Source organism: Monodon monoceros, unplaced genomic scaffold, assembly GCF_005190385.1.
Source record: "Monodon monoceros isolate NGI ecotype Baffin Bay Population unplaced genomic scaffold, NGI_Narwhal_1 Super_Scaffold_16, whole genome shotgun sequence".
Classification (NCBI taxonomy): Eukaryota; Metazoa; Chordata; class Mammalia; order Artiodactyla; family Monodontidae; genus Monodon; species Monodon monoceros.
Window position 1 is genome coordinate 38,715,587 of NW_021703772.1, and position 23,626 is coordinate 38,739,212.

At 40.5% G+C, this 23,626-nt stretch overlaps 1 protein-coding gene across 3 annotated transcripts in view; it reads left to right on the top strand.

Moving 5' to 3' along the window:
* The window catches only part of HECW2 (HECT, C2 and WW domain containing E3 ubiquitin protein ligase 2), a 422,655-nt gene that overhangs the window by 241,994 nt on the left and 157,035 nt on the right, over positions 1–23,626 (top strand). For all 3 annotated transcript variants that reach the window (XM_029225749.1, XM_029225748.1, XM_029225750.1), the window contains one exon: positions 10,818–10,925. In XM_029225749.1, coding sequence (XP_029081582.1) covers positions 10,818–10,925 — 108 coding nt within the window. The remainder of the gene's footprint in view (positions 1–10,817; positions 10,926–23,626) is intronic.

Genomic DNA, 23,626 nt, shown 5'->3' on the forward strand with positions numbered 1-23,626 from the left:
TTTAAATAAATTGATCTTGTTAAGTTAGTCTAGTAAAGCTTAGTGTGGAATTTGCAATGTTGTCCTTGTTTTTCTCTATTTTGAACAGGACAGAGATCTCTTTAAAAAGGCTTTATGCATTCCTTGGTGAGAATTTTATTTTCCTCCTTTGTATATTTTAACAGTATAATACTGGTATTCAGTTAATGCCATATCATCATAATTAAAAGAAGACATGACAACATCTTTTGTTCAACCAAATATGAGCACCTACTATGTGCCAGGTATTGTTCTAGTTACTTGAGATACATCAGTGAACAGAATAGACAAAAGCCCTTGACCTCTTGGAGTTTACATTCTAGAGAGAAAGACAATATACAAGAAGTATAAGTAGATTATATAGTATGTTAGATGGTCTTAGGGTTATAGAAAGGAAATTGAGCGGAGTAGGATAGTCCAGGAATGCTGGAGACAGGGTAGATTTCATTGAGACAGTGATATGCAAGCAAAAAAGAAAAATAATTTAAGGAGCGGATTGATGCATAAGGATATATTGGGGGAAAGATTCAGACAGATGGACCCTGAGGCAGAATCCTGACCAGAACTTTGAGGATATTGTAAAGGAGGAAAAAAACTTTATTCTCTTAGGTTTGGCTACTGGCCCTGCAAATCTGACTGACAAAAGACAGATTAACAGGAAAAAGAGGATACACATTTTAATAGTTGTTAAGAATTTTATTTCTACTTGCATGAAGCCTTCTTGTATATAAAATGAAGACCCAAAGAAGTGGTTAAACTCAGGGGCTTATATGCTACTTTACCAAAGGCCAATAAATTGTGGACAAGTAACTAGACAAAGGAAGGGGGGTTGGCTTCTGTGGGTGGTAAATCGTGGGAAGATAAATATATGGGGGAAACTAATGGAAGATAAGGGTTATTTAGGAAGGTTTGTTACACAGACTGAAGTTGGTTCCTTCTCCATTGATGAGTAGTGATTAAGGGTCATCTTACTCTTCCTGGTATGGGAGAGGGAGACACCTTTATGGATGGAAATTTATGTCTTGCTTTTAGACATAAAGGGGGAGAGCAGAGGGCTGATTGCTTTCAGCTCAAAGTGGCATAGTTTGGCCTGGCATACTCTTAACTCCCTTCATTACCAAGGAGTCCAGTGCAGCTGGAGTGGAGCAAGCAGGGAGGGGGAGAGGGTAGGGAAAGATGAGATCAGAGCTCTAATTTTTTGGGGGGTGGGAAACGGGGCTGCCAGATCCTGTAGGGCACTATTAACCTCCAAAAAGACTTTGAATTTTACTCTGAAAGAAACAGGGATCCTAATGAACAAGAGGTAAGACATTTTCAATATGTAAACATTACCTATGTTTAAAGTGAATTCTTCTGTAAACCCTCTCTGACTGAAACTCTTGAGAGGTATTTGCTAAAATGAAGCCAAGTGTTTCCTCTCACTGGTCTGTTGGTGGTTCCCCCCTTGTCAGCTGAGTGTTTAATTGACTAGTTTAGGATCAGGTATTTTATACAGGAAGTTGCTTAGCAGGGCCTCCTGCCTCTGCCTAGCATGTCTGGAGGTCTGAATGTTGAGGAGACCCCTCAGGGGTGTGGTTAGGACTTGGCTATAAGTTATGTCACCCAGCCTGGATCTACTGAAACATATAACATTCTTCAGATTGGGCTGCACCACCCCTGGTGAGGCCTCCTGTAGAGGAGACAACAGTAGCACACCTCTCTCATACAGCGGTGTGAGTGACACTGAATCAGTATATGAGCCTCACTTTTCCCCACCCCACCCCCTCGTCAGTGCTTCCTTCTTAGCGGGACACACGCCCTTCAGTGCAAACATCCCCAAGGCCAGACCTTACCGACTTGCCAGAGGGTCTTCTTAGCCTCTGTTGCTTTTTCTGTCCTGTAATGTGCCAGTGTCTTTTTCTCTCATCTCTGGCACATTATAATCAGCAAACCTTTCTGGTATCTATCAATATAAGAAAATCTTCAAGTGGCAGTGGGCGCATTCTCATTTGATAGCATGGTGTCATCATTGCAATCCCTAAATATGTCCGATACTCACACTCTTTCTTTTTCCATCCAGGGAGGGTGTCAGTGTACAGAATTGGGCATCTAGGGACATTGGGTTAAAAACAAATGCCGAGTGTGCCAGTTCATGAAGTTTGTGAGTGAATTCTCATAGCACTTAATAAGACTGGTGCTCTGTTTGGTACAATCAGTGGTAAAGGGTCACCCCCTCACCCGCCTGCAATGTAGTTCAGATCTCAGCCACTGTCAGAGTTTTGCTCTCGCATAACTTGCCTAGTGGGATTCCATAACTTGCCTAGCACATGCAGGTCAATTTGCAGAGTTTTAACAGGCAGCCCCTGTGAAGATGTGTTTTTGCCCAGGTCTAGAATGATCATTTTGATTCAAATTGTAGCTTAGGATTGCTCTAAATCCCAAATCCTAGACAAGGCGTCTAATTTCTGAGTGTAGCTGGAAGAAAGCCAGGCCTCTTTATGATCCAATCTCAGGACATAGGTATATTCAATTTTTATCCGAAAAGTAATTTAAAATCAAGTTAGATGTTTATGCCATTTTTCAAGAAAATGTAGGGAGGAATTACTTCAAAGCAAAAGAACATTTGTAAACATCATTTTTCATCTGTCACAGTCTGTCACATGGCATCTTTCTTACAAAATTTCTTATCTTTTTTCAAGTCCCCTAGGTTGACTGATAGAATAGTGAGGACTTTGAATACTTTTTTTGTTTCTGTTTTATCTCCAGTATTGTATGGAGGTTTTGGAAATATTAATATAGACATAGAAACATTTCCAAATCCCAGTTATTTTGGATATGTTTAATATGTCTGGCCATGTCTCCTGTATATGCCTATTCACAGGACATTTCTGCAATCCAAAAGTCATGTACAGAAAAAAAATTAATCTTTAAAAGATTATTTTCACAGTGACCTCTGTGTGTGAAATATTACGGGGAAGGAGGAGTTTGAAGCATAAAAGACTTTATGCTTACGTTATTTTAGGTTTTTGTGGCATTTTAAAAAGAATTCATTTATTTTTTAAAATTACTCTTTACAATCATATTGTAAGTTAATATAATTAATCCTACTTTTCCAAGTAAGAAAATGATAATGTCATGGGACCTAGGGAACAACAAACAGTAACTTTTACCACTGAATTCAGCTCTAAATATGCCACTTGTTTGTTGCTTCTGATGACCATTTATGGAACCAAAAAATGAACCTTGGGAGACAAAACAATATGTCTAGAGAATAGCGAAGCAAAGGAATGGATGGGATACCTTAATGACTGGCTTAAATGTGTAAACCTCTGAAAGGATATCTCCATATGCATCTCCCAAAGACACTTCACACTTGATAGATCCAGAGCCATAGTCATTATACACGGTCACAGGGAATGCTGATCATTCCCCCTCGGTTCTCCTTTAACACTTTATAAAGTATGCACACCTCTATCATAGCACTTTTAACATCGCATTGTACCTTATATGCCAGTCTTCTCCTACTGTACTGCCAACTCCTTATGGCAGGAAATGGATGTTCCTGACCTTCATAAGACAGTCAATAAATGCCATTCAGATGAAAGAAGGAAGGGAGGGAAGGAGGGAGGAAGAAAGGAAAGGAACAAGCTAGCAAATGAGAGGAACAGTGGTCAATGAGATGTGCATGGTCCACAGCATTGCTATGATTGCTCAGTTTCTCTGGAAATTACCATGGAACAGATTTTTTTCCATGTGAGGTGTTTGTAGTACCTGTAGCAGAATCACCTGGTTGGGGTGCTTCCTAAAATTCAAATTCCTGCATCCCGACTCAAACCTACTGAATCAAAGTCAGCATTTTTGAAGGAGCCCCCAGGATATTCATTGTGAGCAATGCAGTTGGGCAATCATTGCCCCAGAGGATCAGTTAGCTAAAGGGGAAGGTAGCCAATGATGATTTGTGACCTACTGAAAGTGCAGGAGATGTTGGTAAATCAGCCTATATAGAGATTTTGTTTAAGACCCCAAGGTAAAATCATGTGGTTCTCATTAAGGGAAGGGGACTATTTCTCACCTAATTAACCAAATTTCTGAGAAAATTCTCGGAGCTACTATACTCTGCAGTTAATAGAAGAGAGTTAGTTCTGTGTGGTGTAATCTTATATCCCTACTCCTTTACTTCTGGGTCCAAACACTTTGTTTCTTCCTTGGAGAAGCAGACTTAACAGAACTAATTCCAGTATTAAAAAAAAATTAATTGGAAAAGCCCTAGAAGAGTATAGTTGATGCTTGAAGAACATGGGTTTGAACTGCTCAGGTCCACTTATACACGGATTTTTTTCAATAGTAAATACTGCGGTACTATGTGATCCACAGTTGGTTGAACCGCAGATACGGAAACTGCCTGTGGGTAAGGAGGAACCCCATCCGTATGCAGAGGGCCGACTGTGTCGATTTTTGACTTCAGAGAGGGGCGGTGTGCCTAACCCCTGCCTTTGTTCAGGGGTCAACTGTAATTTTAAAAAACACTATATGAAATCATTTTCGGAAAGTATCATGGATTGCTAAAATAAGGCAAGAGTAAAGATTTTCAAAAGGTTTCTTGATCATGTTCCCACAATATTCACAAACAGGAATGAAAATTATATTAGAAGGATTTTAGGGCTTTTTGGGTGTGTGCTTTGCCGTTTTATTTACAGAACATGTACTGCCAACTAGATTTATAAGAGAACTAAGAATATGTAAGAGACATGAGTGGACAAGCTTCATATAAACCCTGCCAAACAAAATTAGGTTTAGAAAAGATATTTAGGTACATGAATTAAACATCCCCAATGTTTCTTTTTGTAATTATATTCCAGCTAGAAAGTTACCTAAGTATCTAGAACGTACACTCCTAGAATACAGACTCCATTGTAACTATAACAGATATTTTAATGTTAGTAAGAAGGGAAATAAAAATGTGGGTGGGAAAGGGGGCAAGGAAGGCAATGGTCCAAGAGCAAACGCAGACAAATAGGTCTCATGGAAGCTGACATGTTTCTCGTTTGAGAGGAAGAAGCTAAAGGTCAAGGTGAGAGAAGGTGACTGATGGAAGGGTTTGAGTCAAGGGCACTACCATAATGGGGGGTAAAACCCTGGGCAAGAAAGCAAGAAATACATGTGGGTTCAGAAAAGATGGCAGTAGGGAGAGGGAGAAACCAGGGAAATGGGGCTTGATGTCCTCCATGTTCTAGATGCCATAGGGTGCATGGTACCCTGCTGTAAGTCAGAGGGTGGAAATCAGAGGATGTGAGAACAGTGAGATTTGAATAGCTCTTAAGAGAAATGGGGAAGGGAAGTAGCCAAGTATAAATGGAAAAATTGATAATTGGCTTTAAAGACCAATGACACTTCTTTGATCTATCAGAATCTTTATTCAATTAAAGGAAGAAATAGATGTATAATTATGTCTATACGATACATGTAGGGAATGTAGAAGCCTTTCTTTGGTGTACTGTTTTTATACTCAGTTATTTTTCTTATTTGGAGTTGGGAGCATTTTAAAAAGATTGAGTCATCTAATACAGATGTTAAATGAGGGTGAAGAAAAACAACTTACACAATCTGGGAAAAAATATTCTGTCCTCAAATATCCATAAAAAAATAGACCTGAGCAGAAAAATGCTGTCACTGAAAAGATGTTCTTGGGCTAGCCTAGAACGGAGTGCAACCTAAATGAAAGTGTTAACCTACTTAAGGAAAAAAAGGTTTAGTCTGAAGGACAAGTTAAAATTGGTCTTCTTGAAACAAAGACAAGGGATGAGTCATTCTAGGTATTTTTTAGAATGGTGCCGCCAAGGCTGGTCAGAGCTCTGCTGGCCCACGTCAGTAGGAGCTGGAGCTGTGGTGGAGACTGTGAGAGCCGGCACAAAATAATTTGAACTCTGTGCCACCACACTGGTTTATTTCTAGGGATTTTACATTTTCAGTTAAGAGTAGCTGCCAGTCGGTAGCAGGAGTGCTAGTATCTGTCAGGGATGATGAATTTTCAGAAACATAATCTCACTGGAGAAAGATTTCCATCTAGAATAACCAGAATATTAAGCAACTTGGGTAACTTCTAAATGACAGACACTGTGCTTGGTGGGGAATAAGACCTTCCTCATGAAGGTTTACAGATTTGTTTCTTGCTATGGCATTTGGGCTTAAAAAAAAAAATCAGAACATACCCATCAAGCTTCTGCTCTGGGCCTGTTCATCCTGATTCTGACCCATTTCTCAACATATATGGGACATTTGAGTTCCCTATGGGCCTGAATACTCATGGTACATTTTTGACATTTTGCTTCAAGGGGCTAGCCTTTATTTCTTTAAATATCATATACTTAACCAAATGGAGTTGTCCACATAGCCTATGAACCAAAGATAGGAGTAAAAGTCAGAGATACATGTTTTATCCCAACCCACACAAGCTGGTGGGTGAACCGAACCCCTAACTCTAGGTCTCTTTCTTGGTGAGGAGTCTGGGGAGGAAGCACCCATAACTCATCCTCCCTTATTTCCAACTTCTGAGACCAAGGATGGATATTCGTGCAATGCAGTATTTCTACCTTGAAGTGAATATAACCGGCAAAGAAAAAGTTATTAGTGGCCCTTCTTGGAACAGGAGATGCTGGCACTGGTTCTCTGTCAAAATTCTCCTCCAGGGAACATGTAAGGGGTTGTGTCAAGCCTCAGGCAACACTTCTGCGTGGAGCTCAGTCCTCTCATGATATCTCCTCATCCCATTACCCCCACCCGCTCCTATTTCTGCTCCTTAGTGCCCCATCTTCCCAGGGTCATTACGTCAGAAGTGTGTACTTGGTTTGACTTAACTGATGGCTTGGGGAGAAAAAGTTTAGTAATAGCAGAAGTGCAAACCCTCTAACAGAGAGGTCACACTTTACCAAGTACAAATTTATTAATGTTGCTTTTTATCATTGTGATCCTAATGCATGCTCCTTAAAATGAGATTTGATGTTGCCTCATCTTTCCTGAGGCCTCAAGAGGAAACTGACACAACAGTATTTTCAGAAAATTTCCCATGTGCATAGCCGTGTTTTTTAAAAAAAGCATTTTGAACAGCTGGACACCTTCTACTCCCTATACCTGTGTTCTGTTCCCTTCAGGGTCCAGTGCCTTGCATGTGACCAACAGCTAATACAATACATTTGTTTGTGAAAACATGAGGGTCCCTGTCCCTATGCCAGCAGCTCTGCCCAGTATGTTTTAGAAAGGAAGAAACTACCTTTGTTGTCTAACCTGGAGAAGTGATGCAATCTCAGCGATTCTGGGTCAAGTCAGGCATGATGCATCTAAATCACTGAGTGATTTTTAGGATGGTAGTTGTGTCTATTAGGAATTGTGTTCAGCTGCAATTAACAGAAACCCAACCACAGGAGCTTAAGTAAATAGGAATTTATTTTTGCCTCGGTAGCAAAAAGCCTGAAAGGGCTCAAAGGATCATCATGGATGCTTCCAGCTTCTTTCTCTGCCATTCTTAGTATGTGGCTCTCATCTAAGGAGAGGGGAGGGGGGAGAACAAAAAGATTATTGAGTCTGTCCTTTTATCAATCAGAAAAATAACGGCTTTCCCAGAAGTCCCACCCAGTAGAATTCTACCTACGTCTCACTGGCCACATGCCACCCTTGGCTGCAAGGGATTCTGGAGAGGCAACTATTTTTAACTGGGCACATTGTTACCTCGGACAGAATTGGGGTTCAGTTGACAAGGAAGAGGCTCAAGGGATAGGCAGTGAGCAGGGTCTGCCCTGAGGAGCCACATGACATCTTTCAAATCCAGTTTTAGGTGATTGTCTGAGTGCCTTCTAAATATCAGTGTTGTGTTTCTATTTTTGTGATGGAATGGAGTGGATTGCCTTGCGTTGTTTATCTGTGAGAGGAGGTGATGCCCTGAGTCAGTCATGCCTTTCCATTCTTACAAGAACAGTGGCTGCTTCTTGGCCTTTTCACGATAAAGAATCTTTGACTTATACTGTGCTGATTACAGGTAGCAGGAAAGGACCATTCCTCCCCAAATTCTTTGACTTCTCAATGTGATGAAGCCAGTGGGCCCCAAGGACAACCACTGGATTGAAATCCAGTGGAGCTGGATTATCCAACCCCTCACCTGGCCCACTTTCTGTTCCTCACTGCTCATAAGAAGTGAGGTTTTTCTTAGGACTATTCCCCTGGGCTTGGGACCTTTTCTCTCCTCTCTTATTTTAGTGGATCTCTTACTTCACCCTCTCGGCTTAATTCCAGCTCTCAGTTAAAGTGTATCCCTAATCTTCCCTCCTGGGAAAGGGATTTGGGGAAGCAAATGAGGTACATCTGATTTTAAGAGCCAGTATCTCTGCACACATTTTTGTGTACGTATAGAACTCTGAATGGTCTCCTTTTCCTGTTTTTAGCTTTATTTCCTATTCCAGGGCCCTAGGACACAACTTCAAACTAGTGTGATGTAAGCAACTTAAAGAATATGAATCCCTTGGGCTTCCCTGGTGGCGCAGTGGTTGAGAGTCCGCCTGCCGATGCAGGGGACACGGGTTCGTGCCCTGGTCCGGGAAGATCCCACATGCTGCGGAGCGGCTGGGCACGTGAGCCATGACCACTGAGCCTGCGCGTCCAGAGCCTGTGCTCTGCAACGGGAGAGGCCACAACAGTGAGAGGCCCGCGTACCGCAAAAAAAAAAATAAAAAGAATATGAATCCCTTCCACCTACAGGGTGGGGCAGAGCCTGGGGCAGCCAGAGCACCCCTACTATAATCTTAAGTCGTAAGTGTCTCTTTCATGTACTCCAGTGTGTCCTACAAATATTACCATTTTCTTAGTGCCATGAGGTCAGAGAGCTTGGAGAATGCTACTTTCAGGCTGCTCTTTGGATCTGTTCTTTCTATCCTTCTTCCTCTTTCCTTTTCTTGTATTGACTCAAGGTCTACTGCTACCGACCTTTTGTAAACGATTGTCCTAGCCAACCTGATAACTTAGTTGGTGTCTCCTAAGCACTGTCCATGGCCAACCTGTGCTGTGTCTTGACTCAGTTTCATAGCTCAATGTCCGTTTGTTTCATCCCATCTTGATTCTGTTATATTCTACCAGCTTTGCTCTTCCTTGTCTTTCTTTTTTTTTTTAATTTAACATCTTTATTGGAGTATAACTGTTCTACAATGGTGTGTTAGTTTCTGCTTTATAACAAAGTGAATCAGCCATACATATACATATATCCCCATATCTCCTCCCTCTTGCGTCTCCTTCCCACCCTCCCTACCCAACCCCGCTAGGTGGTCACAAAGCACCGAGCTGATCTCCCTGTGCTACGCAGCTGCTTCCCACTAGCTATCGATCTTACATTTGGTAGTGTATATATGTCCATACCACTCTCTCACTTTGTCCCAGCTTACCCTTCCCCCTCCCTGTGTCCTCAAGTCCATTCTCTACGTCTGCATCTTTATTTCTGTCCTGCCCCTAGGTTCTTCAGAACCTTTTTTTTTTTTTTTCAGATTCCATATATATGTGTTAGCATATGGTATTTGTTTTTCTCTTTCTGACTTACTTCACTCTGTATGACAGACTCTAGGTCCATCTACCTCATTACAAATAACTCAATTTCGTTTCTTTTTATGGCTGAGTAATATTCCATTGTATATATGTGCCACATCTTCTTTATCCATTCATCTGTTGATGGACACTTAGGTTGCTTCCATGTCCTGGCTATTGTAAATAGAGCTGCAATGAACATTGTGGTACATGACTCTTTTTGAATTATGGTTTTCTTAGGGTATATGCCCAGTAGTGGGATTGCTGGGTTGTATGGTAATTCTATTTTTAGATTTTTAAGGAACCTCCATACTCTTCTCCATAGTGGCTGTATCAATTTACATTCCACCAACAGTGCAAGAGGGTTCCCTTTTCTCCACACCCTCTCCAGCATTTATTGTTTGTAGATTTTTTGATGATGGCCCTTCTGACTGGTGTGAGGTGATACCTCATTGTAGTTTTTGATTTGCATTTCTCTAATGATTAGTGACATTGAGCATCCTTTCATGTGTTTGTTGGCGATCTGTATATCTTCTTTGGAGAAATGTCTATTTAGGTCTTCTGCCCATTTTTGGATTGGGTTGTTTGTTTTTTTGACGTTGAGCCGCGTGAGCTGCTTGTAAATTTTGGAGATTAATCCTTTGTCAGTTGCTTCATTTGCAAATATTTTCTCCCATTCTGAGGGTTGTTTTTTCATCTTGTTTATGGTTTCCTTTGCTGTGCAAAAGCTTTTAAGTTTCATTAGGTCCCATTTGTTTATTTTTGTTTTTATTTCCATTTCTCTAGGAGGTGGGTCAAAAAGGATGTTGCTGTGATTTATGTCATAGAGTGTTCTGCCTATGTTTTCCTCTAAGAGTTTTATAGTGTCTGGCCTTACTCTTCCTTTTCTTTTGATAAAGGATTTTATAGATGGGAGTTCACCCAACCCTTTTCTTATATATCATCTCATTGCTGGTTGATGAGCAATCGTACCCTTTGTTCTTTGTGGTTTTGTCTTTTGGCAACAGTGAACAACCTGGCCAAGCCTGGACGTGCCATCTCCTTTCCATCTTCCCACCCTCCTCCCCAATTCTCCTGTATAAATGCAAATGTAGAAATTCAGGGTAATCTGCTGGGAGGATGTAAGTCATTAACAATAGTGTTCATTAATATTTCCCCTTTATTTTTTTTCCATTTATTTTAGAACTTGTATTAGTCTTTCAGCTAAGGAAAGACAAAGAGGTTATAATTAAGATTAAAAAGTGTTTCTTTGTTTTTTTCAGATGAGAATTCTCCAGCCAACTTCTGGGATTCTAAAAACAGGGGTGTAACCGGAACACAAAAAGGACAAATTGTGTGGAGAATTGAGCCTGGGCCTTATTTCATGGAGCGTAAGTAACTAAGTGTGAAATATAAGTTTGTGATTGAACATTGCAGAAATATGCAGAAATCTATAGAGTCTTTCCTGAATTTTATTGTAAAAGTTTTGGGCTCTGATTTATACATGTATGCCATGTTGCACCAAACTGGAAAGTATATTGTTTTGGAAAATACTCATTAGACAATGTTCATATAATTTGAAAAACTTGTGTGTGTAAAATGTACCTGATGAATGTATGGTATATAAATTATGTATGGTTATTTTAATACTTTACACATATTTATATACCCTTATATCTCATTTATAATTAATATTATATTAATTACAAGGAGCAGAAAGAATAATTCAAGGTTTCCGTTAATCTAAGAGTTTTATTTGCCCGTAGAATACTTGACTGTTATTTTCCCCAGCAGCAGAATAAGTTTTGCATTTGGGTCTTGGTCTTTCCAAGTGTAGATGAGATAGTGTGGGGCACACTGCCATAGAGGTCATTTATTAGGAGTCAGAAATTGACTGCAAATAACAATTTCCCAGTTGATCTGATTTATATTGATACTTACTTATAAATACAAATGCTTATATATAGTACTTATATATGGTATTATATATGTAAATGATTTACTAGTTGGTCCAGGTTAACGTCTACATTTACAGAATTTATTTTTCTTTAATGTAGAAAAAAATGAGCTCTTTAAAATTTTTCTGAGCTGTTTAGCTCTGTGTAAGAATTAAATTTTCTATATGCAAGGGATTTAATATAAGAAAGAGAGAGAGTGTATGCATACTGGTACTTAAGAATGGTAGTTATTAAACCATAAATTATAAAGTAAGTTTGATTAAATGGAAATCTGATGTAAGCATGTCTTTCTTGAAGCATGTAAAACTTCTGTAATATAAAAAGTCATTTTAAAAGATGAACATCTATTATTTTGAATTGCCATTAAAGACACCAGATAATTTCTTTGACCATCCTTACTGGTAGGTCAGCATTTCATAGTTTTCTCGAATCCCACTTCTGTCCTCTAAGGACTGTCTTTTTTTTCATAGTTCAATTTCTGGCTAGATTTTCTCCTTACATGAAATGTAGTTTTTAAGGGAAAATGCTCATGATATAACAATAAGTGGGAAGCAGATACATACAGCATAATCCCAGCTAATACAGCATGTAGGAAAAAGTCTGGAAGGAGATTTGCCAAAATGTGAACAAGGGATGTATCTGGGAGGTGAGATTATGGGTGATTTGTTTTTATTGCCTATTTCTACTTCTCTTTACTTTCCAACATTGGTCCAGCTGCCATTACTAAGTAATGAGAAAAATAAGTGGTAAAAGAATCTGGTGAAAATGGAATGGGAAGTAGCTGGGTTTACTTTCAGTGTAATTCCTCCTTTGAAAAGATCCCAGGGCTTAAGAGGATGGTCTAGCTGAGAAGTATTGCCAACTGAACTTCAGGGAAAAAGGAAAAACAACCTTCCTGTTTGCTTGAAAATGCTGGAGACGGCTAGGAATGGTTGCCTGTTGATGGAGTGCGCAGATTCACATGATGGGGCTCATGTGAACACCTGGGAAGAAGTCAGTACCACACACTGCTATAATTTGTAACATGTATAAGAGACCCATTTACAGAGTATCCCACTTGACATGATTGATTTTCTTTCTCCATGAAGTATGAATTAGAGATTCATAATGTCCTGGCTGATTAGGGTATAGTAAACATCTCTGGCATGACAAAATTTTTTCTTCACATCTCAGTCTTAGTATTTAACAGAAATGGGCTTGATATTGAAGCTAGGAATTGGGAATGCTTTTGCTTTTCTCCTCTAATTTAGCATTTCCACCTTAATTCTTCACACACAAAATTGGGGGTATTGTGTAGCATAGTTGTAAAATTGGAAATATTTAGTAATGCATTTTTTATTTTTTTATTTTTTTGTTGTACGCGGGCCTCTCACTGCTGTGGCCTCTCCCGTTGCGGAGCACAGGCTCCGGACGCGCAGGCTCAGTGGCCATGGCCCACGGGCCCAGCCACTCCGCAGCATGTGGGATCCTCCCAGACCGGGGCACAAACCCGTGTCCCCTGCATCGGCAGGCGGACTCTCAACCACTGCGCCACCAGGGAAGCCCAAGTAATGCATTTTTAAGGACTGAGAAAAGTTGTATAAGTTTAAGTGCAAGACAGTGAATAGGAATTACAGAAAGATTTGGCTTTAGAATAAGTTTATCTTCATTCATCAGAATGGGATCTCTCCCAACACACATCCCTATCGTTTCAAAATCCATTCAGTGTAAAAACCTCAGGTGGTGTTTATATCAGTGCTTAAAAGTGTAGTCTGTGTCTCTTAGATCTCACAGACATCTTTTTTTTTTTACATCTTTATTGGAGTATAATTGCTTTACAATGGTGTGTTGGTTTCTGCTTTATAACAAAGTGAATCAGTTATACATATACATATGTTCCCATATCTCTTCCCTCTTGCGTCTCCCTCCCTCCCACCCTCCTTATCGCACCCCTCCAGGCGGTCACAAAGCACCGATCTGATCTCCCTGTGCTATGCAGCTGCTTCCCACTAGCTATCTACCTTACGTTTGGTAGTGTATATATGTCCATGCCTCTCTCTCGCTTTGTCACAGCTTACCCTTCCCCCTCCCCATATCCTCAAGTCCATTCTCTAGTAGGTCTGTGTCTTTATTCCTGTCTTACCCCAAGGTTCTTCATGACACTTTTTTTTTCTTAAATTCCATATATATGTGTTACCATACGGTATTTGTCTTTCTCTTTCTGACTTACTTCACTCCGTATGACAGGCTCTAGGTCCATCCACCTCATTACAAATAGCTCAGTTTCGTTTCTTTTTATGGCTGAGTAATATTCCATTGTATATATGTGCCACATCTTCTTTATCCATTCATCCAATGATGGACACTTAGGTTGTTTCCATCTCCTGGCTACTGTAAATAGAGCTGCAATGAACATTTTGGTACATGACTCTTTTTGAATTATGGTTTTCTCAGGGTATATGCCCAGTAGTGGGATTGCTGGGTCATATGGTAGTTCTATTTGTAGTTTTTTAAGGAACCTCCATACTGTTCTCCATAGTGGCTGTACCATTTTACATTCCCACCAACAGTGCAAGAGGGTTCCCTTTTCTCCACACCCTCCCCAGCATTTATTCTTTCTAGATTTTTTGATGATGGCCATTCTGACTGGTGTGAGATGATATCTCACTGTAGTTTTGATTTGCATTTCTCTAATGATTAATGATGTTGAGCATTCTTTCATGTGTTTGTTGGCAATCTGTATATCTTCTTTGGAGAAATGTCTATTTAGGCCTCTGCCCATTTTTGGATTGGGTTGTTTGTTTCTTTGTTATTGAGCTGCATGAGCTGCTTATAAATTTTGGAGATTAATCCTTTGTCAGTTGCTTCATTTGCAAATATTTTCTCCCATTCTGAGGGTTGTTTTTTCGTCTTGTTTATGGTTTCCTTTGCTGTGCAAAAGCTTTGAAGTTTCATTAGGTCCCATTTGTTTATTTTTGTTTTTATTTCCATTTCTCTAGGAGGAGGGTCAAAAAGAATCTTGCTGTGATTTATGTCATAGAGTGTTCTGCCTATGTTTTCCTCTAAGAGTTTTATAGTTTCTGGCCTTACATTTAGGTCTTTAATCCATTTTGAGCTTATTTTTGTGTATGGCGTTAGGGAGTGATCTAATCTCATACTTTTACATGTACCTGTCCAGTTTTCCAGCACCACTTATTGAAGAGGCTGTCCTTTCTCCACTGTATATTCCTGCCTCCTTTATCAAAGATAAGGTGACCGTATGTGTGTGGGTTTATCTCTGGGCTTTCTGTTCTGTTCCATTGATCTATCTTTCTGTTTTTGTGCCAGTACTGTAGTGTCTTGATGACTGTAGCTTTGTAGTATAGTCTGAAGTCAGGGAGCCTGATTCCTCCAGCTCCATTTTTCGTTCTCAAGACTGCTTTGGCTATTTGGGGTCTTTTGTGTTTCCATACAAATTGTGAAATTTTTTGTTCTAGTTCTGTGAAAAATGCCAGTGGTAGTTTGATAGGGATTGCATTGAATATGTAGATCGCTTTGGGTAGTAGAGTCATTTTTACAATGTTGATTCTTCCAATCCACGAACATGGTATATCTCTCCATTTATTTGTATCATCTTTAATTTCTTTCATCAGTGTCTTACAATTTTCTGCATACAGGTCTTTTGTCTCCTTAGGTAGATTTATTCCTAGATACTTTATTCTTTTTGTTGCAATGGTAAATGGGAGTGTTTTCTTGATTTCACTTTCAGATTTTTCATCATTAGTGTATAGGAATGCCAGAGATTTCTGTGCATTAATTTTGTATCCTGCTACTTTACCAAATTCATTGATTAGCTCTAGTAGTTTTCTGGTAGCATCTTTAGGATTCTCTATGTATAGTATCATGTCATCTGCAAACAGTGACAGCTTTACTTCTTCTTTACCGATTTGGATTCCTTTTATTTATTTTTCTTCTCTGATTGCTGTGGCTAAAACTTCCAAAGCTATGTTGACTAAGAGTGGTGAGAGTGGGCAACCTTGCCTTGTTCCTGATCTTAGTGGAAGTGCTTTCAGTTTTTCACCATTGAGGACGATGTTGGCTGTGGGTTTGTCATATATGGCCTTTATTATGTTGAGGAAAGTTCCTTCTATGCCTACTTTCTGCAGGGTTTTTATCATAAATGGGTGTTGAATTTTGTCAAAAGCTTTCTTTGCATCTATTGAGATGATCATATGGTTTTTCTCCTTCAATTTGTTAATATGGTGTATCACGTTGATTGATTTGCGTATATTGAAGAATCCTTGCATTCCTGGAATAAACCCCATTTGATCATGGTGTATGATTCTTTTAATGTGCTGTTGGATTCTGTTTGCTAGTATTTTGTTGAGGATTTTTGCATCTATATTCATCAGTGATATTGGCCTGTAGTTTTCTGTCTTTGTGACATCCTTGTCTGGTTTTGGTATCAGGGTGATGGTGGCCTCGTAGAATGAGTTTGGGAGTGTTCCTCTCTCTGCTATATTTTGGAAGAGTTTGAGAAGGATAGGTGTTAGCTCTTCTCTAAAAGTTTGATAGAATTCACCTGTGAAGCCATCTGGTCCTGGGCTTTTGTTTGTTGGAAGATTTTTAATCACAGTTTCAATGTCAGTGCTTGTGATTGGTCTGTTCATATTTTCTGTTTCTTCCTGATTCAGTCTTGGCAGGTTATGCATTTCTAAGATTTTGTCCATTTCTTCCAGGTTGTCCATTTTATTGGCATAGAGTTGCTTGTAGTAATCTCTCATGATCTTTTGTATTTCTGCAGTGTCAGTTGTTACTTCTCCTTTTTCATTTCTAATTCTATAGATTTGAAACTTCTCCCTTTTTTTCTTGGTAAGTCTGGCTAATGGTTTATCAATTTTGTTTATCTTCTGAAAGAACCAGCTTTTAGTTTTATTGATCTTTGCTATCGTTTCCTTCATTTCTTTTTCATTTATTTCTGATCTGATTTTTATGATTTCTTTCCTTCTGCTAACTTTGGGGTTTTTTTGTTCTTCTTTCTCTAATTGCTTTCGGTGCAAGGTTAGGTTGTTTACTCGAGATGCATCCTGTTTCTTAAGGTAGGATTGTATTGCTATAAAATTCCCTCTTAGAACTGCTTTTGCTGCATCCCATAGGTTTTGGGTCGTCGTGTCTCCACTGTTATTTGTTTCTAGGTATTTTTTATTTCCTCTTTGATTTCTTCAGTGATCACTTCGTTATTAAGTAGTGTATTGTTTAGCCTCCATGTGTTTGTATTTTTTACAGATCTTTTCCTGTAATTGAAATCTAGTCTCATAGCGTTGTGGTCGGAAAAGATACTTGATCCAATTTCAATTTTCTTAAATTTACTGAGGCTTGAATTGTGACCCAAAATATGATGTATCCTGGAGAATGTTCCATGAGCACTTGAGAAAAATGTGTATTCTGTTGTTTTTCGATGGAATGTCCTATAAATATCAGTTAAGTCCATCTTGTTTAAGGTATCATTAAAGCTTGTGTTTCCTTATTTATTTTCATTTTGGATGATCTGTCCATTGGTGAAAGTGGGGTGTTAAAGTCCCCTGTTATGAATGTGTTACTGTTGATTTCCCCTTTTATGGCTGTTAGTATTAGCCTTATGTATTGAGGTGCTCCTATGTTGGTTGCGTAAATATTTACAATTGTTATATCTTCTTGGATAAATCCCTTGATCATTATGTAGTGTCCTTCTTTGTCTCTTCTAGTAGTCTTTATTTTAAAGTCTATTTTGTCTGATATGAGAATTGCTACTCCAGCTTTCTTTTGTTTTCCATTTGCATGGAATATCTTTTTCCATGCCCTTACTTTCAGTCTGTATGTGTCTCTAGGTCTGAAGTGGGTCTCTTGTAGACAGCATATATATGGGTCTTGTTTTTGTATCCATTCATCCAATCTGTGTCTTTTGGTGGGAGCATTTAGTCCATTTACATTTAAGGTAATTATCGATATGTATGTTCCTATTCCCATTTTCTTAATTGTTTTGGGTTCGTTATTGTAGGTCTTTTCCTTCTCTTGTGTTTCTTACCTAGAGAAGTTCCTTTAGCATTTGTTGTAAAGCTGGTTTGGTGGTGCTGAACTCTCTCAGCTTTTGCTTGTTTGTAAAGGTTTTAATTTCTCCATCAAATCTGATTGAGATCCTTCCTGGGTAGAGTAATCTTGGTTGTAGGTTTTTCTCCTTCATCACTTTAAATATGTCCTGCCAGTCCCTTCTGTTTTGCAGAGTTTCTGCTGAAAGATCAGCTGTTAACCTTATGGGGATTCCGTTGTGTGTTATTTGTTGTTTTTCCCTTGCTGCTTTTAATATGTTTTCTTTGTATTTAATTTTTGACAGTTTGATTAATATATGTCTTGGCGTATTTCTCCTTGGATTTATCCGTATGGGACTCTCTGTGCTTCCTGGACTTGATTAACTATTTCCTTTCCCATATTAGGGAAGTTTTCAACTATAATCTCTTCAAATATTTTCTCAGTCCCTTTCTTTTTCTCTTCTTCTTCTGGAACCCCTATAATTCGAATGTTGGTGCGTTTAATGTTGTCCCAGAGGTCTCTGAGACTGTCCTCAGTTCTTTTCATTCGTTTTTCTTTATTCTGCTCTGCAGTAGTTATTTCCACTATTTTACCTTCCAGGTCACTTATCCGTTCTTCTGCCTCAGTTATTCTGCTATTGATCCCATCTAGAGTATTTTTAATTTCATTTATTGTGTTATTCATCGTTGCTTGTTTCATCTTTAGTTCTTCTTGGTCCTTGTTAAATGTTTCTTGCATTTTCTCTATTCTATTTCCAAGATTTTGGATCATCTTTACTATCATTATTCTGAATTCTTTTTCAGGTAGACTGCCTATTTCCTCTTCATTTGTTAGGTCTGGTGGGTTTTTATCTTGCTCCTTCATCTGCTGTGTGTTTTTCTGTCTTCTCATTTTGCTTAACTTACTGTGTTTGGGGTCTCCTTTTTGCAGGCTGCAGGTTCGTAGTTCCCGTTGTTTTTGGTGTCTGTCCCCATTGGCTAAAGTTCGTTCAGTGGGTTGTGTAGGCTTCCTGGTGGAGGTGACTAGTGCCTGTGTTCTGGTGGATGAGGCTGGATCTTGTCTGTCTGGTGGGCAGGTCCACGTCTGCTGGTGTGTTTTGGGGTGTGTGTGGCCTTATTATGACTTTAGGCAGCCTCTCTGCTAATGGGTGGGGTTGTGTTCCTGTCTTGCTAGTTGTTTGGCCCAGGGTGTCCAGCTCTGTAGCTTGCTGGTCGTTGAGTGAAGCTGGGTACTGGTGTTGAGATGGAGATCTCTGGGAGATTTTTGCTGTTTGATATTATGTGGAGCTGGGAGGTCTCTTGTGGACCAGTGTCCTGAAGTTGGCTCTCCCACCTCAGAGGCACAGCACTGACTCCTGCCTGCAGTACCAAAAGCCTTTCATCCATACGGCTCAGAATAAAAGCGAGAAAAAGTAGAAAGAAAGAAAGAAAGGGAGGAAGGAAGGAAGGAAGGAAAGAAAGAAAGAAAGAAGATAAAATAAAGCAAGATAAAATAAAATTAAGTTATTAAAATAAAAAATAATTATTAAGAAAAAAAATTTTTAGAAAGAAAAACAAAAGCAAAAAAAGAAAACAAAAACGGACGGATAGAACCCTAGGACAAATGGTGGAAGCAAAGCTGTACAGACAAAATCTCACCCAGAAGCGTACACATACACACTCACAAAAAGAGGAAAAGGGGAAAAAAATCATAAATCTTGCTCTCAAAGTCCACCTCCTCAATTTGGGATGATTGGTTGTCTATTCATGTATTCCACAGATGTAGGGTACATCAAGTTAATTGTGGAGATTTAATCCGCTGCTCATGAGGCTGCTGGGAGAGATTTCCCTTTCTCTTTTTTGTTCTCACAGCGCCCGGGGCCTATCTTTGGATTTGGCCCCGCCTCTGCGTGTAGGTCGCCGGAGGGCGTCTGTTCTTCGCTCAGACAGGACGGGGTTAAAGGAGCCACTGATTCGGGGGCTCTGGCTCACTCAGGCCGGGTGGAGGGAGGGGCACGGAGGGCGGGGCGAGCCTGCGGCGGCAGAGGCCGGCATGACGTTGCACCAGCGTGAGGTGCGCGATGCGTTCTCCCGGGTGAGTTGTCCGTGGATCCCGGGCCCCTGGCAGTGGCGGGCTGCACAGGCTCCCCGGAAGGGGGATGTTCGCACACAGGCTTCATGGTGGTGGCAGCAACCGCCTTAGCGTCTTATGCCCGTCTCTGGGGTCCGCACTGATAGCCGCGGCTCACGCCAGTCTCTGGAGCTGCTTTAAGCAGCGCTTTGAATCCCCTCTCCTCGCGCACCAGGAAACAAAGAGGGAAGAAAAAGTCTCCTGCCTCTTCGGCAGCTCCAGACTTTTCTCCGGACTCCCTCCCGGCTAGCCGTGGTGCACTAGCCCCCTTCAGGCTGTTTTCACGCCGCCAGCCCCTGTCCTCTCCCTGCGCTTCGAAGCCCGAGCCTCAGCTCCCAGCCCCGCCCGCCCCGGCGGGTGAGCAGACAAGCCTCTCTGCTGGTGAGTTCCGGTCGGCACCGATCCTCTGTGCGGGAATCTGTCCGCTTTGCCCACCGCACCCCTGTTGCTGCGCTCTCCTTCGCGACTCCGAAGCTTTCGCCCTCCGCCACCCGCAGTCTCCGCCCTTGGAGGGGCTTCCTAGTGTGTGGAAAGCTTTCCTCCTTCACAAATCCCTCCCACTGGTGCAGGTCCCGTCCCTATCCTTTTGTCTCTGTTTATTTTTTCTTTTGCCCTACCCAGGTACGTGGGGAGTTTCTTGCCTTTTGGGAGGTCTGAGGTCTTCTGCCAGCGTTCAGTAGGTGTTCTGTAGGAGTTGTTCCACGTGTAGATGTATTTCTGGTGTATCTGTGGGGAGGAAGGTGATCTCCGCGTCTTACTCTTCCGCCATCTTCCTCACTACCCGACATCAATTTTTTTTTACCCCATGTCTGGCAAGAGCAGCACTAAGGGGACTTCCCAGCATAATGAAGTTTTGCTTGAATCTCTGGAGATGATGGTGTGAAACAAAAAAATCGGGATTGGGGGTATGGGTTAAAAACTTCTGTTTTCAGCCTCTGACCTTGAAAGCTTATGACATTTAAAAATTTTTGCTTTCATCTTCGGAGAGAAAATTTATCTTTAGCTAATCAGAAGTCCAAGCAAAGTAAATTCTCAGAAAATTAATCTGAGTTCATGGGCAAACCTGGATTTGAGCACTATTTAACCTGTTTCTGAAAGTAAAATGGCTTTGGTTTATCTGAATAAACTCCAGAGGAGGCAGGAGGCCCACACTTCTACTGGAATGAATTTGAAGGACAAAGACAGGTTTATTTCTGAGTAAGTGACCTTCCTAGACATTGGAGAGGAGGATCAGCTTCATCTGCACTTACTTGTCATAGGACTGTCACAGTTCCTCAAATGAGCTTATGCTTGCAGAAAATGAATGGGTCCCCTGAGCAATGTGTATTCTTGAGTTTTGAAATGTAAGAGGTTTCAGGAATTGCCTTGGCATGCTAGGATATCTATTTTATTCTTCATAGTCTTTCACAGACTATGGTCATTCATTCATTCAGAGCTGCTTTTTGTCCTTCCTTCATTTCTTCTACTCATCTATCCATCTATGTCCCCAACCATCATGAAGTATTTAGTTAAGTATCAACTTTGTGCCAGGCAGTGTTCGAGAACTCACTGATTCCTGGATCAGTGAATAAGCTTAGAAATAGCTTCATTGCTGTTTACTGAACTGCTTTGTGATCATTAATGGTAATAACAGGACATTGCCATTTGTATGAATTATATAGTGCTTTCACATATCTTACCTGTCTCAGCCCTAGGAAGTGGGCAGGATTAGGAAACTGCATAGCAGAGGTGCATGTGGCTTGTGTAAGTGAGAGCCTCATCTCTGATTGGCACTCAGGTTAGCGTGCTTTCTAAGATGCGGTGCCTTGCCCAAACAGAACCTTTGTGGGTGACTTTTTATTGGGTGGGGGGAAAGGGGTGGCCTCAGCCTCTTATTTGTACTGTCAGAGCCCCTGCTCTAACCTCCATTCATAAGGCCCTTCCCACCAACATCAGAAGGGCCTTTTTGCCCCTTAGATGGAGGTTTGGTGCTTTTCATTCTCGGCCAGCATACTTTACGTTTTATTGCCTATTTCTACTTATCTTTACTTTCCAACATTGGTCCAGCTGCCATGACTAAGTAAATAGAAAAACAAGGTCCAATTACTTCTCTAACCCTATTAGGTTCTTCCACATTATACTGATATTGTCTGTCTTTGATTTTCAAGATTGTTTTTCTGAGCTTTAGCAGGGTAGGGCCTGGCCCTTTCAGGTGGCATTGGCCCTTGTTAAAGAGAAGACAACCTGCGGTACCGTATAAACAGGTGAGCACGTCCCTGGAAATGTGGGTAAATTTCCTCAAAAGCATGAGAATTAGGATGTGTTTACTCTTTCCCAACTTGTGGCCTCTGAATAAAAGAGCTTATCAATAGGAATCATAATATTAAGAATATAATAAAAGCACAAAGGCAGTGGTTAAAATGTTTTTGAATAAATTACTATTAGCTTGATTTTTTTTTTTAGATTATTCTATTTTAATGAAACAGAAATGATTAAAGGAAGAAGGACATTTCCATTCCATCCATCTTTATGGTTCAAAATAGTCAACTTCTAAAACTTGAGGAAAATCCAGATTTTCTAAATAGGAGCAAGCTATTAACTACTACCTAAGTGAATCTTGTAGCTATTTAAGGTGATGGATGGTGTTTCAAAGATACCAGTCTTTGAAACAAAACCATTTCTTGCAGGGAGTGGCCTGTATAACCTTTTTCCGAGAAGGCTTGGAATCTTATACCATTGCCTAGAGTTAATGTAGCTGAGTTGAGATTGCTTTTTAAAGATAAATTTTGAACAGATAATAGATGAAAAGAGTATAATGTTAAAAAGACACGAAAATGAAAGTAAATTGTCTCCCCAACTTCATGCCCCAGTCACCAGTTTCCCCTCCCTGAAGGCAATCAGTTTTACCAGTTTCATGTGATCGTTCTAGAAGTATTTTATTCATGTACAAACACGGAAATCTTTTCTTCCTTTAGGCAGATGGTAGAATGATTGCTTTAAAATGCAATGTCAGAGTGACACAATTACAGAAACCCCTTTACTTGGGAACAGGTTTAAGTTCTTCCTACCTTCCCAGTCACCCCCAACAAGTACAAAGTGCCCTCTTTGGACAGCCATCACCCTCCCATCTGTGGTAGACGTGGAGCTGGCAAGCTCTTGCTCTGGGTGACCTCTTCATTTGTATTTAATGGAAGCTGGTAAGTTAAAATTTAAAAAATAAAAGCGTTTCTGTGTCTTCAGCATTTAAATAGAGGCAGCTAAATCTTCTAGTAACTCTATAAACGAAAGTGTCCAGAAGATTATTGAAAGGGGCCAAAATATATTTCTGTGATTCATGACTGGCTTCAGCTATTCAGAAGGGACCTGAGAGAGAGAAGATGCCACTCGGCAATGCTTTCTTCCTTCCAGGAGCTGACCCAGACTGTAGGTCCTTCAAGGTTAATGTGGGAGGCCTCACCCTTCTCCTGGTTCACTGCCTCTAAGGCAACATTTTTTTTATTGAAGTATAATTGATTTACAATGTTGTAACAATCTCAGCTCTACAGCAAAGTGACTCAGTTATACACATATAGACATTCTTTTTTTATATTCTTTTCCATTATGGTTTATCCCAGGATATTGGTTTTGGTTTTGGTTTTGTCTTTTTTTGCGGTACGCGGGCCTCTCACTGTTGTGGCCTCTCCCGTTGCGGAGCACAGGCTCCGGACGCGCAGGCTCAGTGGCCATGGCTCACTGGCCCAGCCGCTCCACGGCACGTGGGATCTTCCCGGACCGGGGCACGAACCCGTGTCCCCTGCATCGGCAGGCAGATTCTCAACCACTGCGCCACCAGGGAAGCCCATATCCCAGGATACTGAATAGAGTTCCCTGTGCTATACAGTAGGACCTTGTTGTTTTTCCATTCTAAATGGAATAGTTTGCATCTACCAACCCCAAACTCCCAGTCTGTCCCTCTCCCTTCCCCCCTCCCTCTTGGCAACCACAAGTCTGTTCTCTATGAGTCTCTTTCTGTTTTGTAGATA